Here is a 19500-nt window from a genome sequence, read left to right on the forward strand (position 1 = left end):
CTCAAACTCCTGGGCTCAAACAATCCTGCTGCCTTTTTGAAAGAATCTTTTTGAAATCTCTTAACACCTGTTAAAGTTAAAAGCTCTTGTAAAGCTCACAAAAATTATGGAAAGTTGACTATTTTGGTAACAATCATAACTGATGTTTCCTTATTTTGGTCTTTATTTTTATCACGTGGATAAATATTATTATGTTCTCATTGCAAGAGATTCAGTAATACAAAAGTAAAATCCCTGTTACCAATCTTACCCTGACTCCCCAACCTCTCCCCTGATGGAACCACTGTTGTGATTTGGTATATGTCCTAGTCCTCTTCTATGCTTTTATAACACATGTATATAGGTATATACATATTTCTTTTCCTTAAAACATAAATGGGGTTATACCGTATTAATTGTTTTGAAGCTTGATTTTTTCAGGTAACTATGTGCTTTAGAGATCTTTCAATGTCAGTAGCTAAAGATCTGTTTTATTCTTTTTCAACTCCATCAAACACTTAAATTTCCTATTTTCAAATTTAGGCAGAGTGATGCATCTTGCCTTTATATCATGGCACATACATATTTGTTTCATATGTGGCTATTTAAGTTTTTAGAAGCAATATTGTCGGGTCAAAGAATGAATACCTGATTTTAAAACAATATTTCTCATTTCAGCCCAAAGGGGCAGACAGAAAGCAAAAAACAGATAGGGAAAAAATGGAAAAACGAACACCTCATGAAAAGGAGAAATATCAACCTTCCTATGAGACAACCATACTCACAGAGGTAAAGGATTTCTTTTGATGACAATTTCATTTTCTAACTTTTACTCTTAAAAGAAAAATCCATCACCTCCTGGATTTGATCCAGCCCGATCAAAATTCACTTTTCCTGAGCATATTCTCTATTGCTTATTGGGTCCTCTGAAGAATGAAGATTTACTAATTAAGATGTGCTATTCAAGTATAATAACAATATGTTATTGGAACACTTGGGTCAAGTGTGCTTTTTCATTATCTAAGCTATCCTTTGATTTTAGTGTTCTCCATGGCCCGAGATCACATACGTCAATAATTCCCCATCACCTGGCTTCAACAGTTCCCATAGCAGTTTTTCTCTTGGGGAAGGGTAAGTCTGAGAAATAAAATTGTCATATATTTGTCCCAGATGTGTATTTTTTCATTAACCTTTCCATAAACAAGGTCTTTTTAAATCAGTAAGTACTTCTATTTGGTCAATTTTTGATGGATTTATATATGAACTGAGATTTGGATGATCTTCTAAAGAGACTCAAAGAGTTTTATATGGTTCTCTCCCTGTCCCCTCTCCTCCTCCTCCACATCTCTCCCTCTTCTTCTTTTCCCCCCTATTAGAAAATAGCATTTATGGTCAATTTTTAGTGATTCAGGGACTGATCATCTGGGCTTTTTGCTTCTCCCTATTACTGCTTATCTTGTGGTTATTTCACTTCCTAATCATACTTACATCAGAGTGGTCGTTGGGAATTGGAAACACAGTTGCACAAACACTAAAATCTGTTTTGTAATTTGTTGTTTGTTATTTGTCCCCAACACCTAATTATTATGAATCTTTGATAATTAGGGAAAGAAGGTTGAAGATAATTTTCGACATTATCTATGGGATGCATTTAATCTTGTCTTATTGTTTTTTTTTTTTACAATCAGAGTTAATTGAAAGTTGGTATAGATGCCTACTCCAGTTTAAAAAAGTAACTGTATTATAGTTCTGACATTTAACATGTATTCCACATAACCATATTAAAACTTGAAATAGGCTACCAAATGTGCAAGCATATTGTTTGGATGCAGTGTTTGTTTTGGATTTATTTTGGCTCTGTGTTCAACCTACTTCTTACAAGATTTAATTAAGGTAGCTTAAATATTCAAAACATAGCAATTAAGAATAAAAATAGGTATCAGTTGTAGAAGGACTACATATAACTAGGGTCATGAGATAAGTTAATTACGAAGTTTGAATATCAAATTTGAATTTTGCAGCTAAGGTTAAAAAAAGAAAAAAACTTTTTTGAAAGGAAAAATCTCTTAACATCCACATGGATGATGCATTCTACTTGTAGGTAATTTTTAATATTATATAGGGCTTAAGGGTTGTGTTTTAAAATTTTTTCTTTTCTCTTTGTCATGTACTTCATATTAGGCTCAACTGTTTCTCGCATAAAAGAAGTAAACATTAGACTGGGTGCAGTGCCTCATGCCTATAATAATCCCAGCACTTTGGAAGGGTGAGGCAGAAGGAATCACTTGAGGCCAGGAGTTCATGACTAGTCTGGGCAATATAGCAAGATCATGTCTCTACACAAAAAAATTAAAAAATTAGCCAGGTGTGGTGATCCGCACTTGTAGTCCCAGCTACTCAGGGGGCTGAGGGAGAAGGATTGCTTGAGGCCAGGAGTTCAAGCTATGATCACACCACTGTACTCCAGCCTGGGTGACAGAGTGAGACCCTATTTCTAAATAAATAAATAGAGAGATAGAAGTAAGCATTAGGGAAGAGGGTCAATCCATAAATAAAGTGTAAAGAAAAACCAAGGGTTTGGAGATAGCCCTTGGATCACAAATTAGATAGCAATAATTTTTGAAACTGCTTTAAAAATAATTAAGTGGTTTTGATTAGGTGTGTGATCATATTGCCTTGCATAAATTTTTTTCCAATATTTTTCCTGTGTATGTATGTGTGCATATTTATGTATTTAATGTAGTAGTAATGTATTGATATGTTTTATACTATTTCATATTAATAAATTTCTTATTAAATATTCCTTATGCCATAATTTATCTCATCAATTCCAATTTGTTGAAATTTTGATTTCTTTTCAGTTTCCTCAATAATAAAAAATGTTACAAATGACACAGTTTCTCCTACTCCCCCATAAAGTCTTTAGGTTAAATTAACAGATAATTGAAGTATTGGATCAAAGAACAAGAATGTTTTATGAGACAGTACAGATTTATTTATTTATTTATGGAGACAGGGTCTCGCTCTTTCACATGGGCTAGAGTGCAGTAGCGTCATCATAGCTCACTACAACCACCAATTCCTGGGCTCAGGCAGTCCTGCTAGCTCAGCCTCCTGAGTAGCTGGGACTACAGGGGTGCCACCATGCCTGGCTAATTTTTGTATTTTTTGTAGAGACGGGATCTCAATATGTTGCTCAGGCTGGTCTCAAACTCCCGGCCTCAAGTGATCCTCCTGCCTTGACCTTCCAATGTGCTGGGATTAGAGGCATAAACCACCACACCTGGCGCACAGATCCTTTTAAACCTCTAGGTTAAAACTTATTATGAAGGTGAAGAATGAGACAATGAACCCTAATATGTGTCATGGATTCATCCTTTCATTTTAAATGTTTCTTTAGAAATGGTTCACCAAACCACCAGCCAGAGCCACCCCCTCCAGTCACAGATGTAAGTCTGAAGTTGAATGTCAATTATTTGCAATGTCTTGTAATGCTTTGATGACTATGCAATTCAATAGAAATGCCCAACTTTTAGGGAGTATTATTCATTCATTCATTAAACAAATATTTATTGAATTTTGACTATGAACTAGATACATACTGTGCGAGAAACTAGAGATATGAAACAAGTAATGCAGGACTCTTACATTTGAGGAGATTACAGTCTAGCAGGGAAGATAAGAATGGAACTCCATGAGCATCTTGCATGGTTATAGGAAGAGAAGATTGATTTGGTATAAACAACTTATAAACAAACTAGACCTGAGTATGGGGATGTCGATGTGTTTGGCTGTGTGTTACCTAATGGGGTAATAGATGAATCCGTTTAGTTACCAAGAAACTGCTCTCTCCCTTTCAGAACCTCTTGCCAACAACCACACCTCAGGAAGCTCAGCAGTGGTTGCATCGAAACCGTTTTTCTACATTCACAAGGCTTTTCACAAACTTCTCAGGTTAAATTTGCTTTTCTTTTTGTTTTCCCCAGCATGGGATATTCCTTTGTATTCTAGACCCTCCTGGTATCCATGTGAGATATATGTTTGTGTGAATGAGAGAGAGAAGGGAGAGAGACAGAGAGAGAGAGAGAGAGACCTTACTACATTTTTCTGATGAAATAAATTTCGTAGAACCCTTTATTTTAGACTTTCTTACCAGCTGCAACCGTGCTGTGAAATACTTAAAAAGAAACTCCTCTTAGTTTAAGCTCACTTTAATTTTTTTTTTTTTTTACTAACTATGCAAGCTTGGAATCACTTTAATTTTAAAATGCTTACTCCATACAATACTTTTGAAAATGTATATTCCACACTATTTTATCAAGGGACATATTCAGGCAGTCTGAATATTCCCTCCTAATATCACTGTATTGTATTTTACTTACACAATCCACATTTATTTAACACCTTCTATACACCAGGTATGGTAGGAATACACAAATGGATGAGGCACACTTACTAATCAAAGAGCTCATTCATCATCTAATGTTCAAAACAAGGAAACAACAGCCAATGAAATCAAAATAAAACCCTGAAAAACATAGTGCTCTGACAGTGAGACATTCAGGGGAGGGTCTGGTATTAGAAAATATGTGTGACACCTGAGGTGAATCTTGAGAGATAAGGAGGAATCTGTTGGTCAGAGAGTAGAAGATTTGTGTTTTTGTTTTTTTAATTGAGATATGGAGGGTTGGGCTCAGTGGCTCATGCCTGTAATCCTAGCACTCTGGGAGGCCAAGGAGAGAGGATTGCTTGAGGTCAAGAGTTTGAGACCAGCCTGAGCAAGAATGAGATCCTCTCTCTACAATAACTAGAAAAAATTAGCTGGGTGTGTTGGCACACACCTGTAGTCCTAGCTACTTGGGAGGCTGAAGCAGGAGGATGGCTTGAGCCCAGGAGTTTGAGGTTGCAGTGAGCTGTGATGAAGCCACTGCACTCTAGCTGGGGTGACAGAATGAGACCCTGTCTCACAGAAAAAAAAGAAAAATTGAGATGGAGTCTCTCTATATTGCCCATCCTGGCCTCAGACTCCTGGTCTCAAGCTATTGTCCTGCCTTAGCCTGCCAAGTTCTGGAACTATAGGCATGGACCACTGCACCTGGCTTAGATAGTGAAAGCATATTTAAGACAGGAAGACCAACTTGCTAATTAGGTATCGTCAATATGGTGAAAACACAGGGTTAAATGGAGAAGTTAATTGAGAGGGAATTGAGATCCGAGAGGAGGCAGAGGCCAGGTCATGAAGGGCCTTATATACAATGCAAAATATTACAGATTGTAACACACTGGTAATGAGGTGTCCTTGTAATAGAGCCCATTTTAATAGTCATTAACAAAGAGAATCTTTGCCTTTATCATCCATTTTCTTATATTTATTCCAGGGGCAGATTTATTGAAATTAACTAGAGATGATGTGATCCAAATCTGTGGCCCTGCAGATGGAATCAGACTTTTTAATGCATTAAAAGGCCGGTATGTAATTAGTGTTAAAATATCAATAAGGTTGGATTCCGAATGGATTTGGATTCAGGGATTCTTCACAGTACTATGCACAGCTAAATACCTTCCTGTCAAAACATTTTTTAAAAATGTACCAAATAAAGATGAAAAATATCCTTTCTTATACTTGATCCAAGGAATTCCTCATGATATCCCATTTTTCATTTCCAGGTAATAATTTTTATCCAGTATTTATTCATTGTCTTTATCATGAGCCAGGTACTATTACAGGCTCTGGGGCTATATTGGTGAGCAAATATAAGGTACCCATTGTTAGGGAGTTCACTTTCTAATAGGGAGACAGATAAAGATATAAACAGTAGTATTTTGGATAGTGATAAGTGCTTTGAAGGAAAACAAAACAACTAAGCAAAAAAACAAGGTTGTGGGGTATAGAGTGCCCAGAACATGATCAGGAAAGACCCCTTTGAGGAGGAGATATTTAAGATGAGTTATGAGAAGGATGAAGCTGTGGAGTCATATGAGGGAAGATTATTCTAGGCAGAAGGAACAACAGGTGTAAAGGCCCAAGCTGGTTTTAACTGGGGAAGAGGTCATCGTTCAGTTTGGGTAGGAATTACTTAAGTGTCTGCTTGCAAATGTTACAATACAGAATAATAAGTAGTCCCATTTTGGGATTTATAATTTTAAATAGTAGTAATATTGATGGAAAAAACATGCAGGCATTGGCAACAAAACTAAATCAGTGACTAAAAAATAAAACAGATTGTGAAGTATTTGTGTTTGTGTACATCACAAGGGATAATGAATCAGATTGGCTATGATCTTGGAAAATTTGAAGGAAACAAGTGACTTGGGAAAAAAGAATGGATCTTTCATTTTTAAGTGTATTATCTAAAGAGTGCTTAGAAATAGGAAGGAATGAGATGATCAGATCAAGAGGTAATTCAATACCTTTGTCTAAGAAGTAAGAACAGAAAGAGGGCTTAGGCTACTTAGGAGAAGGTAATTGAGGGAAATAAGATTCTCCAGTTTACTATATTGCCATTTTTAAGTAAAAAGTGTATCTTGAACCTGACCCACAAAACAGTGGCTCATACATTTTGAATATTTCTGACCTTTACACTAAAGGTCCCAAACTCAAATGACTACAGAGGCCACATAGGTAATGTAAATGAGTGACAGTCAAGTCTGGGGTATAGTGAAGAATGCATGTACCCTGTAAGGAGAATAGCTGATTGTTTTCACTTGAAAATGAGGGCCTCAGATTGCTTGATCTGATTTTCAAGAAAAGCCAAAAGTTCAGAGTTTATGTGATGCCTCCTGTTGGAACTAGTTCAGTCTAAGGGTAAAAAGAAAAAAAAAACAAACCACCACTGAGAAACTAATAAAACATAGCAATTGGCCCACAAGCTGCCAGTTTTCAACCTCTGCTCTATACTATTAATGTAGAAACACATGTTCTCCCTTAAAATGTGCTTACCATAGAAATGTAAGACTAACAGCTGTTTTCTCCCCCTTAGGATGGTGCGTCCAAGGTTAACCATTTATGTTTGTCAGGAATCGTTGCAGTTGAGGGAGCAGCAGCAACAGCAGCAGCAACAGCAACAGAAGCATGAGGATGGAGACTCAAATGGTACTTTCTTTGGTAGGTCATTCTGAACAGACCAGGACGGATATGGAGAAAGGTGAAGAGATAACTTACAGGCATGTGTGATGGGAATTTCTCAAACAGCAGATTCAGCATTTGCTAGAAGCAATGATAATCACTAACATTTATTGACCTCCTAATATATGCCAAGTGCTATTCTCAATGCTTTTTACATGCTATAATTTTTACAGCTAATATCTCCAGTTTGCAGAAGATTTTATTGTTATCTCCAACATTCACATGAGGAAATGAGGCCTAGGGATATTGAATAACTTGCCCTAGATCATGTAGCTAGCAAGTGGCTGAGCCAGGATTTGAACATAGGCAGTCTGATTTCTGAGTCCTTCAGAAAAGTGTGCATTCCTAGTGATCATATTACCTGTAAGAACAAACTTTGTACTGACTGCTGTTGCTCTCTCCCTTTTGCAGTGTACCATGCCATCTATCTAGAAGAACTGACAGCCGTTGAATTGACAGAAAAAATTGCTCAGCTTTTCAGCATTTCCCCTTGCCAAATCAGCCAGATTTACAAGCAGGGGCCAACAGGAATCCATGTGCTCATCAGTGATGAGGTAGATTTTTTTCAGTACAGTTGAATTACACATGATAATTTATTTGTCAGGACATGTATTAATAACAGGAGCAAGAGCAGTTCTACTGGGACAGAGTGCTCTGTTTTCTAGATCAGAGGGTTTCACAATTTTTGCTTGTTTACCTCCTAAAATAATTCTTAAAAATTTTGTATCCCCTTGCATAATTTTTGGTTGGCTTAAAATTTTTTGTTACAAGTTTAAACAGTTGTAAAAGATGTCATTTGTGGGCTACATATGACATTTTAAAATGAAATGGTTACATCACTATTCTAATTGCATTCCATGTAACCTAAATACAAGAATGATTTAATATCACCATCATCCCATTTAAAAAAATACATGACTGTGCTTTTCTTTAACAGAATGTTTAGGCCGGACTCAGTGGCTTGTGCCTGTAAACCTAGCACTTTGGGAATGTGAGGCAGGAGGATCACTTGAGGCCAGGATTTTAAGACCAGCATGAGCAATATAGCAAGACCTTGTCTCTACAACAACAAAAAAATATATTAGCTAGGTGTGGTTGCATATACCTGTAGTCCCAGCTCCTTGGGAGCTTGAGGCAGGAGGATTGCTTGAGCCCTTGAGTTTGAGGTTGCTGTGAGCTATAATGACGCCACTGCACTCTAGCCTAAGCAACAGAGCAAGACACTGTCTCAAAAAAAAAAAAAAGTGCATCTGCTAATGAGGTTCCATTTCCCACCCTTATACTTCCACATTATTTCATCTGTAGATGATTACTGCCTATTTATTGCTAGAATGACATAGAGTTCAGGATCAATTCCCCCTTAGAATCTGGGGAGGGGGAAATGCTGTGGAATCTGATGCATATAAATGTATAGATAGGAATGGATGAAATTTTGTTATAACAACATCACTAAATTATTATTTTTTTATTTTTTAATTTTTTTTTGAGACAAAGTCTCACTCTGTTGCCCAGGCTAGAGTGCCGTGGCATCAGCCTAGCTCACAGCAACCTCAAACTCCTGGGCTCAAGCAATCCTCCCTGCCTCAGCCTCCCGAGTAGCTGGGACTACAGGCATGCGCCACCATGACCAGCTAATTTTTTTCTGTATATATTTCTGGTTGTCCATATAATTTCTTTCATTTTTTTAGTAGAGATGGGATATCGCTCTTACTCAGGCTGGTCTCGAACTCCTGAGCTCAAGCGATCTACCCGCCTTGGCCTCTCAGAGTGCTAGGATTACAGGTGTGAGCCATCACACCCGACCCACTAAATTATTTTGAACTTCTGAATTATGTACAGATTATACAGATGTACAAAATTACATAATGATATTATCAAAAATATTTTGGGTGGGGCACAGTGAGTGGCTCATGCCTGTAATCCTAGCACTCTGGGAGGCCGAAGTGGAAGAATCAGAAGGATGGCTTGAGGTCAGGAGTTTGAGACCAGCCTGAACAAGAGGGAGACCCCGTCTGTACTAAAAAAAATAGAAAAAATTAGATGGGTGTGGTGGTGAGCACCTATAGTCCCAGCTACTGGGGAGGCTGAGGCAGGTGGATTGCTTGAACCCAGGAGTTTGAGGTTGCTGTGAGCTAGGCTGACACCACAGTACTGTAGGCAGAGCAACAGATTGAGACTCTATTTTAAAAAGAAAATTATTTTGAATCTTCTATCATTTGACAGTGATTAGGTCACTGTATAATTCTGATGAAAGGAAGATTAGAAATCATGTGATTCATAATAGGGTTTGTTACTCAATCATTTGAATTCACTTTTGCAGTTCCACTTTGGCACCCCCAGGCTTTTTTTTAATAGCCCATAGCAGGGCACCTTAGTAGGATTCTGGGAGAGTGAAAGTCATGCCTTTATTTTGTAAATGGGGGAAGGGGGTTTGAGGAGGGAAGTGGTGTAGAAAAACTCAAGAGGTTTTAGGAAAGAATTCATATGGAAGTTGAAGGCCTGGAAGTCAGTTCTCTCATGTGAGCCTATCAGTATCTGTGTAGGCCTTGGAATATCTTGCCCCAGGGAAATGCATACTCCACTTTTAAGACAACTGTTCTGGACTGCTCAGTTTTTTTAAGATTTAAAAACCAAACTGGGAAGAAAAAAAAAGAAAAAAACAAACAAGCTTGTGAAGCAGGCTTTTGAAAGTTAGGAGGAAAAAACTCATGATTCTACAGATATTCGTGAAATACTCTATTTGGACCTGTAAAGTCTCACATCTAAACCCCTCTGGGTGTCGGGTAGTCGTAGAAACACAGAAATAGAAAGGGATTATTTTAACTTAAATATAATGTAATAAAAAGCCACATAGTCAAAATGAATGCAGCAAACCAAAGTTTTTAATAATCTATAAATTTTCTTGTTTTTTTCAGATGATACAGAACTTTCAGGAAGAAGCCTGTTTTATTCTGGACACAATGAAAGGTAATAAGATAGTAAGACAAACATCTTTCTCTAAGCAGTTTAAAAGCTTTACTTTACTACTACTAAGTAAAGTGCATGCTTTACTTCTTTGAGGAGAGATAAGGAAAGTATCAGCCATATTTGAAATAGAGAAAGTAACATTAGAGATTGTTCCTTTGTATGAGTTGGTTTCTTGCTTTTTTTTTTTGAGACAGAGTCTCACTCTGTTGCCAGGGCTAGAGTGCCGAGTGCCGTGGCATCAAGCTCACAGCAACCTCAAACTCCTGGGCTTAAGCAATCCTTCTGCCTCAGCCTCCCGAGTAGCTGGGACTACAGGCATGGCACATGCCTGGCTAATTATTTCTATATATATAATTTTAGGGGTCCAAATCATTTCTTTCTATTTTTAGTAGAGATGGAGTCTCGCTCTTGCTCAGGCTGGTCTTGAACTCCTGACCTCGAGCAATACTCCCGTCTCGGCCTCCCAGAGTGCTAGGATTACAGGCGTGAGCCACCGTTCCCGGCGTCTTGCCATTCTTAGAGCAGACAAAGTGTACCTGATGACTCTCCACCATTCTCTTCCATCTTTAATTGACAGATGAAGAGATCAAGGCATATTGTTTTTTATAGTGCCTATTTATTACAAATATTCTGTGCTAATTAATAAGTACGCTCCTCTTTTTCCTTGTCACAAGAACCTTACCATACTTCTTTTCTCCTACTGTGTTTTAGAGGTGACTAAAGATTTCTCTCTCTCTTTTTTTTAACAGCAGAAACCAATGATAGCTATCATATCATACTGAAGTAGGAGTGGGGCATTCCATGCTCAGTGGCTGCTCTTGAAGGGGGATGTGAACGGAAATTGGAAGGTCTGCAAGGAACCTGACCCATCTGACTGTGTGTTGGGGGGAGTCCAGGCTGTGAAGGCAGAATCCCAGCCTTCTGTGTTAGCCCTTGCTCTTGTGGCACACACAGATTACTGCCCAACATGCAGTTCTGCAGCTCTTTCTTAGTTAAAATTTCTGAACCCTGTTGTTGAATATCAATAGAAACTCCACATCATTTAGGGTGTATGTAGGGCATAATAATGATGGGAATTGTGTGATATTTAACAGAAAGATGTTAAATTTTGTGATATGGAGCCATGTAAATTTTTTTCTAATATAAAAATGAGCATCTATATTCATAAGACTAGGTTCTCAATCTCTTTGTAGTCGTCTCAAATGTACTAGCATCTCTGCTTTTTGCCACAATTGGTCCCTGAAACTTTATCAATGAGGAGAAATACAGAGATAGAATTTTTCTTTTGGTTCCTCTGTGATACTACAACTAATGGTAATTTTAGCTAACATTTATTGAGCCAGGCAGTGTGATAAACTCTTTAAATGATTATTTTGTTTAATTCTCTTATTAACCCTGTATGAAGTAGGTGCTATAGTGATCCCTCACTGAAGATGAGGAAATGGAGACACACGGTGGCTGGCTGGGTAACAGGCAGCCAGCAGATAGTCAAGCTGAAATCCAAACCCAGGCAATCTGGCTCTTATTAGTCAGTATCCAGTACACCCAATGCCACCCTTGATAGCCTGTGCTCACCATTGTTTATTACTGCGGCCCTCTGGGTGAATAGGACATAACACTGAGTGTGAACTGTGGAATTAACCACTGAAAGAGATAAACCACACTTAAATAATGATGGACAAATCAAGACCTACAAAAAATGAAAACATAGATGTTCTTTAAGTGTCATCAGTTATTGGAATCACAGAATTTGAGGGGGTAAAAAATTTGGGATTACCTGTAACTCCCAGAATTCACTGTTCTTGAATGACATTGTCATACTATTTATTAATGAGTTAGTCCGGTCCCTGCTTTCTGTTTCCCTGCTCTTCATCTTCTCTTGGTAAAGGAAGTTCTTTTACTCATGCAGTGTTTTTTTATATAAGCTTTATAAGAAATGCGTTCCTGTCCCATTCACACTCCTACCATATGTTTTTATTCTTAAGAGTGATTGTGTGTGTGTGTGTGTGTGTGTGTGTGTGTGTGTGTGTAAGTATGTAGCATCATGGGTTGTCTTTTTTCACTTGTACAATTTTACCCAGAAATACCTTTTCAGATTATATTGAGGTGAACCAAGATTATGTTCAAAGATTCTGTACTGGACTTGAATTTGTGTGTGTGTGGTGTGTGTGTGGGTATGTGTGTGTGTATGTTTAAAGCATTTGATAAAGTTTAAATGTTTTTTATACAGAGATTTTTGTTCATTAAAATCAGCCTGCATCATGGTCTTATTTCTCTTGGTTTGAAACAAATTGAAAACAGAAAATTAAGTCAATGACTTGTTTAAAACTGATATGGGTAACCTGACATATTAGGCCAAAATGCTTTTTTATTGAATGATTACCAGATGTCCCCATTTGGAGGAGATTTGTAGTTGTATTATGTTCCTAGGACTGGTTGTCAGCTTTAGTGAAGTCATTTCTCAGCAGGCTGCTATTGGTTTTTTTTTTTTTTTTCCCTAGTGTGTTTGGATGTTGGGATGGGACGGTTGTAGTAGGTGACTTTTAAGATTTCTTCCAAATCTGTGAATTTATGACTCTTGCTTACTGTAAATTATGCATAGAATATTATTAATATATTCACTATAAATTATATTACTAATTGTTACTTGAAGTCAGGTTTTTTTTAGAGTAGCCTTCAAATGTAAGGAAATGAATTTATACAACCCTGTAATTATAGGTCCTTAAATTTACTAGAAAATCTTTTAGGCTTTCTTTAGCTCCAAAAAAAAAATTATTGTGCCAGTACTATATAATTGGTAAGAATTGGTATAGTGGCTGGGCACTATGGCTCACGCCTGTAATCCTAGCACTCTGGGAGGCCAAGGTGGGAGGATTGCTTGAGGTCAGGAGTTTGAGACCAGCCTAAGCAAGAGCGAGACCCCATCTCTACTAAAAATAGAAAAAACTAGCCAGGCATAGTGGCACATGCCTATAATCTCAGCTGCTTGGGAGGCTGAAGCAGGAGGATTCCTTGAGCCCAGGAGTTTAAAGTTGCAGTGAGCTATGATGACACCACTGCACTCTAGCCAGAGCAACAGAAGGAGACTCTTGTCTCAAAAAAAGAAAAAAAAAAAAGAAAAGAATTGGTATAGTGATAAGGCATTGTAATTGTTCAATTTGCTTTAAAAAAATTACGTGCTTACTATTGATCCTTTCAATTAATAGCTTTTTCATTATGAAAGTAATATACAAAATGATAAATTCAAATAATAAAGAAGGGTACTATATAACCTTTGCCCCTTACCTCTTAGTCCTACTCTATAGAGGTAATCACTGCAAAAAATTCTTCTACCCATCACATATATACACACAAACACAAATACTCAGATGGGCTCATGTTATACTAATGATCCACAATTTGATTTTTGTATTTAACATATCTTGAACATCTTTCTCTAGTAGAATTTGTAGTTCTATATCATTCTTCTTAAAAAATGGCCATTCTCTATTGATGCCATTTAGGTTAAATACATTTGAACATGCATCTTCATGAGTTTTTTTTTTTTTTTTGGTGCCAACAGTTAATTCATGAGTTTTTTGTACATATCTCTAAGATATATTCCTAAAAGTAAAAGTTTTATCTTTTTAACAATATGACGGTTTATCTTAACATTAAAATACATGGTTTAATATTTCCATATGAAAAGCAGAATGGTTAGATTTTAGGCCCTTTCAAGAGGTAGAATAGCATCCTATCTAACTTACCATTGAGTACTGTTCCCTTGAAGTATATAAGTTCAATGTAGAAAAATCTGTTATAAAGACTTGGTAGTTAAGAGGAGTTATTGAGAAATAAAAGGGGGAGGGTCATTGCAGAATTTTCAGGATTATTAGTCACTACATGAACTGTGGCTATTAAGTAATAAGATTGTTTGTCCAATATTATGGCCCAGTAAGAATGTTTGCTCATGTAAATGATTATTTAAGAAGTCATTCTGCCGGGCGCGGTGGCTCACACCTGTAATCCAAGCATTCTGGGAGGCCGAGGCGGGTGGATCGCTCGAGGTCAGGAGTTTGAGACCAGCCTGAGCAAGAGCGAGACCCCGTCTCTAATAAAAAAAAATAGAAAGAAATTATCTGGCCAACTAAAAAATATATATAGAAAAAAAAAATTAGCCGGGCATGGTGGCACATGTCTGTAGTCCCAGCTACTCGGGAGGCTGAGGCAGTAGGATTGCTTGAGCCCAGGAGTTTGAGGTTGCTGTGAGCTAGGCTGATGCCACGGCACTCACTCTAGCCTGGGCAACAGAGCGAGACTCTGTCTCAAAAAGAAAAAAAAAGAAAAGAAAAGAAGTCATTTAAAGGGAAGAGAAATGTGTATAGTCTTATTGGCTGGAAAATGATTACGATACAACAAATAGAAAATAACCTAAGATCTGAGAAAACGAGGTCCACATTAAGGGGCAGACACTCTGATTTCTGGAAGTCAGGCACTGTCAGGCACTGGGTGTGTTATGATGGTAGAGCATGATGTCACCACTGAGCTGGAGGTACATGGGGCAGCTTGGCAAATGAAGAAGACTTGGGATAATGGAACCAACCATTTCTAATTTATGCACAATAGAGGAGTGTTCTCAAAACCCTTTGTATCCCCAAGTATTCTGAGAAAGTCTTTTGTGTAGGGTTGCTGCAGAGATTTGGACCACCTTGCAAACCACTATGCAGGATTGAACAGAACTTCAGCATTTAGTCTTAAAAGTAACACAAATTTAGAGTACAAATATTTGAAGTCGGGACTGAGTTTCTCCCTCTTCGTTGTAGCTTTTCTCTCTGACTAGACTTAATAATTCCAGACAGTTTGAGACTGGAGAGCCATAGTTGAAGAACCATTTTATCATGTTACTGAATCATTGGTCTGCTTCCTTGGCCACATATGGTTCCTCTACAGGAATTTGATCTTTTATGGTCCCTGCTGGTCTGTTATGAGGACTCCAATCTCAACAGGAATGGCACAAATGTCTCACCTAGCTGCATCATTTATATACTATTTCATTGAGAGCAAGCCTACATCATTCTTTTGCTTCTCCTGTAAATGCTGTTTTCTTAGTTGTGGATTAAGGCTTTCTCTACTAGAATATTTACTTTTAGTTTGTGATTAAATTTTTGTTTCATTATACCAACTCCAAAATACAATGAGCTGGGAAAGATGCTGTATGCGACATGGGAGTAATGCCACCAGCACCTGTTTTATTCTGCATACTTTATTTCTCCTTGCTTCTTTTAATGACCTTATATTTCACCTTCAACCTTGAACTTTCATCTATTTCCACTTCCTTTTTCTTTCTACATCGTTCCTCTTCATTTCCATATTCCTCTGTGTTGTTCCTTATGAACTTAGGTCTAAGACAAAATCTACAGTGTTATCTTGGAAATTTCAAGTAAGCCTACCATTTGCATTTTCAAAGCCAGAGATTAAAAAGTTGTATATGAATTAAAGTTTTCAATTAGATTAATGTCAATTATAAGGGAACTTGCTATTTAAAATAATATTATTTATTGTCTTATACTATTTTGTACTGTATGTGATCTTTTGGGACCTGAGTTATAAGTGGTTTACCTGTTATGTGACTCTATGTTTTCATATATTAGATTTGCTTAAGATGATGTACACATTCCTCATTTTAATCACTGCAGATTCTTCTTTTCTTCTTGAGTTTTCATTTAAGGATTTAGTTAATATCCTCCCCTAGACATCTTTATAACCTTGCTTCAGACTTTCATTCACCTTCTTGAGCTTAAGCTTGCCCTCTCTAAATTCACAACCCTGCACTCTACTCTCAAAACTTGCTATTACTTTGCTTTTATAAATGGGGTGTCTGTATGTGTGTATTATGCACATATTCAAATAACTTTGTATATATCCTTTTTGAAACTTTCCTTGATGCCATTTATACAGCTTTTTTGCTGTTTGTGCTTTCAAATTGCTGTGGTATTGTCTTTTTCCCAGATATACACATACTGATCTCTTTCTCTTAATATGGAATTATTTACAAAGAGGTGCCTTTCTCTCTAGATCTGGAATATAATGTAAATTAGTGAAGTAATATACAACTTTGGACTAAATCTATAGGTTCCTTTCCAGAAAAACAAATACAATGCCTTAGATTTTTATCTTAACTCTTTCTCTAAGAAGTTCAGCACATAATATCCTCTGTCCTATTATTTTCATCTCTCTGGGGAGTGTATTCTTGTTTATCTTTTGGTGGTAAAGGGTAATCGATACAATGTATATATTTTGGTGTCTGGTAGGCCTGTTTTCAAATCCCACATCTTGCTCTTCTGGGTGTGACCTTGGACAAAATCTCACAAGCCGGAATTTTATCATCTTAAAAAGGAAATAATACTTAATTGATACGGTTGTTGGAGAGATTAAAAGGGATTATGAGCATAAAACACAGTTTTATTTTATATTGAATACTGTACACCTATTCAGTTATTCAGTAAACTAAAGACACTACTGATTATAAGATCACTTCCACAAGCAGACCTAACTGTAATACTGACATAGAAACACTGCCTAGGACTGACCTGTGGTTTTCATCTGTGGCTCCTATTTGCAGTGCCTGCTCTAGGTCTTATGTCTTTTCTTCCTATTCTTCTTTGACTTTTTTGCCCCTAAAACAGACCACCTGTCTGTGATTTTTGCATTCTGAGCTGGTCCATGCATATATTGCAGCATGGTCTGGAACAAAGCAGTGACATTTATAATTGGACATCCAACGTTATTATTAACATAATAATATGTAGTTTTATATTTTTTGTAGTTTTTGTTATATTGCATTTCAGCTTCCTGAACAGCTGCCAACTGACATCTGCCTTCCATAGGCCCTGCTTAGGCTAGAAGCAGAATTACAGTTATTATGGGTAAACTGCCACCATTATAGTATTTTACCTAGTGATTGTATCATAATAATGAAATATGGTGAATAAGTGACGTTATGATGAGTCGTTGTGATGTTTGTTAAAGGTCTAGATGATCTTTTAACTGATCAAGAGCTTATATTGCCAAATTGAATTTTGCTGTCTTCTTAAAGGATGTGCCAACCTTGGTTTGGCTATCTTCTAATATGGTGGCATCAACCAACAAAGCTCTGGCATTGGGGCTGATGGCACCCTGACAAATTTCCATGATTTCTTCTTTTTTTTTTTTTTTTTTGAGACAGAGTCTCGCTTTGTTGCCCAGGCTAGAATGAGTGCTGTGGTGTCAGCCTAGCTCACAGCAACCTCAGACTCCTTAGCTTAAGCGATCCTACTGCCTCAGCCTCCCAAGTAGCTGGGACTACAGGCATGTGCCACCATGCCTGGCTAATTTTTTCTATTTAGATTTTTAGTTGGCCATATAATTTCTTTCTATTTTTAGTAGAGACGGGGTCTCGCTGTTGCTCAGGCTGGTCTCGAACTCCTGACCTCGAGCAATCGACCCGCCTCAGCCTCCCAGAGTGCTAGGATTACAGGCGTGAGCCACCGCGCCGGGCCTTTCCGTGATTTCTGAAACTCTGGACTTGTAGACATAAGGGACACTTTTTCAGCTTGCTCAACATGACCATTAGGCTGGTTTTTTGTTACTCAGCCTACTGATTCTACAGAGTGGTCTAAGACAGCCTTGTCTTCCTTTTTGTCTTCTCTATGTCCAGGAAGAACAGAATCATGAATAGAACCTTTTGCACAACTGAATAGAAAATTTATCATTAAAAATTGCTAACATTTACTTGGCACTGACTATATTGTAAACATTTTACAACATATTAGCTATTTAATCTTCACAAAACCCTGAGATACATACTGTTATCCTCATTGTGCAGATGAGGAAGCTAAGGCAGAAAAGTTACAACTGAACAGAAAATTTATGATTAAAAATTGCTAACATTTACTTGGCACTAACTATATTGTAAACATTTTACAACATATTAGCTATTTAATCTTCACAAAACCCTGAGATACATATTGTTATCCCCATTTTGCAGATGAGGAAGCTCAGGCAGAAAAGTTATGTACCTTGCCAGGGTACCTTGCCACACCATTAGTGAATGGAGAAATTGGGGTTTATGTTCAGGCAGTCTGGCTCCAGGATCCATGCCCTTGGTCATGTGTTACATTGCCTCTAAATTTCAGCAGATAGGGAAGCAATCACTGCATGGTACCCTGAGGATTGCTTTTTGTGATCTGCTTTTTCATTTCGCAGTGTTGTTTCCTAGCCTTTTGGCTTGGGAGAGAACTGGAATTTTTGGCATTTTTTCCAAGCCATCCAACCTCTCTTAATTCTAAAGCTGAGATGGTTTGGTAAGCCAGTAGATCTGGCTTCATGGTTTCTTGGGAGCAGTGAAAAATGCACCAGGATTTGGAACCAGCCTAACCTGAGTTTAAATCTAGCTATCCATCCAATTATCCAATAAATACCTACCATGCTCCTAAATGTCAAATGCCACACTTTGTATTGTGTGCTGAGGATACAGTAATCAAAACAATTCCTTGCTCTCACAGAATTTAGTCAAGTCAGAGAAGACTGGAAAACAAATATGTCAAATGGTGTTGCTAAGAAGAAATATACAGCAAGAGGGCTGGACACAGTGGCTTACGCCTATAGTCCTAGTACTCTGGGAGGCTGAGGCAGGAGAATCACTTGAGCCCAAGAGTTCAAGACCAGCCTGAGCAAGAGCGGGACCCTGTCTCTACTAAAAAAATATATATAGAAAGAAATTATATGGACAACTAAAATATATAGAGAGAAAATTAGCCGGGCATGGTGGCGCATGCCTGTAGTTCCAGCTACTTGGGAGGCTGAGGCAGGAGGATCGGCTTGAGCCCAGGAATTTGAGGTTGCTGTGAGCTCGGCTGTCGCTACGGCACTCTAGCCTGGGCAACAGAGTGAGACTGTCTCAAAAAAAAAAAAAAAAAAAAGAATGGGTTGCAAAGTTTCAAAGATCAAGATCATGGTAAAAAAAATTTTTTTGAAAGAAGCCACCCAATCAGTCCATCGTATAAGTAGATCACTCAAGATATTTCTTGTATTTTCTTCTTTATAAATTGGACAGGCTGCAACAAGTCATATATATAGCTGAAGACTTAAGACCCCATGAGCAAGGAGAAGGGGGACCATATTCCTTAGACGTGGGAGTGTGGTCCTGGCGAAAGGAAAAGGGGGGCTTTAGAAGAGAATTCGTTCAGTCATTGAAGATCATAGCTGAGGGTCTCCTTTCTTCCTTTTCAAGACTGCAGCGGCACCAAACTCACTTTCCCAGGGTCAGCTACAGCAAAGCCACCGCCTCCAAAGCCTGTTTGCCTGTGGGCTTCGGCTTTGCGGCAAGCACCGCCTCCAACTCCCGGCATGCCGTTGGGCGTGGGGCCGGCCCGTAAACTCCATTTCCCAGCTTGCCCCGGGGCTCGGCC

General features: G+C 37.9%; 1 protein-coding gene across 4 annotated transcripts in view; it reads left to right on the forward strand.

Moving 5' to 3' along the window:
• Positions 1 to 12337, forward strand: part of TFCP2 (transcription factor CP2) — a 52304-nt gene extending 39967 nt beyond the window's left edge. For 2 of the 4 annotated variants that reach the window (XM_045554901.1, XM_045554905.1), the window contains exons 7-15: positions 658 to 768; positions 1022 to 1110; positions 3380 to 3428; positions 3840 to 3933; positions 5358 to 5448; positions 6960 to 7084; positions 7517 to 7659; positions 10021 to 10072; positions 10822 to 12337. In XM_045554901.1, the coding sequence (XP_045410857.1) occupies positions 658 to 768; positions 1022 to 1110; positions 3380 to 3428; positions 3840 to 3933; positions 5358 to 5448; positions 6960 to 7084; positions 7517 to 7659; positions 10021 to 10072; positions 10822 to 10859 (792 nt within the window). In that variant the 3' untranslated portion in view covers positions 10860 to 12337. The remainder of the gene's footprint in view (positions 1 to 657; positions 769 to 1021; positions 1111 to 3379; positions 3429 to 3839; positions 3934 to 5357; positions 5449 to 6959; positions 7085 to 7516; positions 7660 to 10020; positions 10073 to 10821) is intronic. The other 2 variants (XM_045554902.1, XM_045554904.1) reach the window with 2 other exon arrangements.
• The last annotated feature ends 7163 nt before the right edge of the window (positions 12338 to 19500 follow it).

The sequence above is a fragment of the Lemur catta genome, chromosome 6 (assembly GCF_020740605.2).
Source record: "Lemur catta isolate mLemCat1 chromosome 6, mLemCat1.pri, whole genome shotgun sequence".
Classification (NCBI taxonomy): domain Eukaryota; kingdom Metazoa; phylum Chordata; class Mammalia; order Primates; family Lemuridae; genus Lemur; species Lemur catta.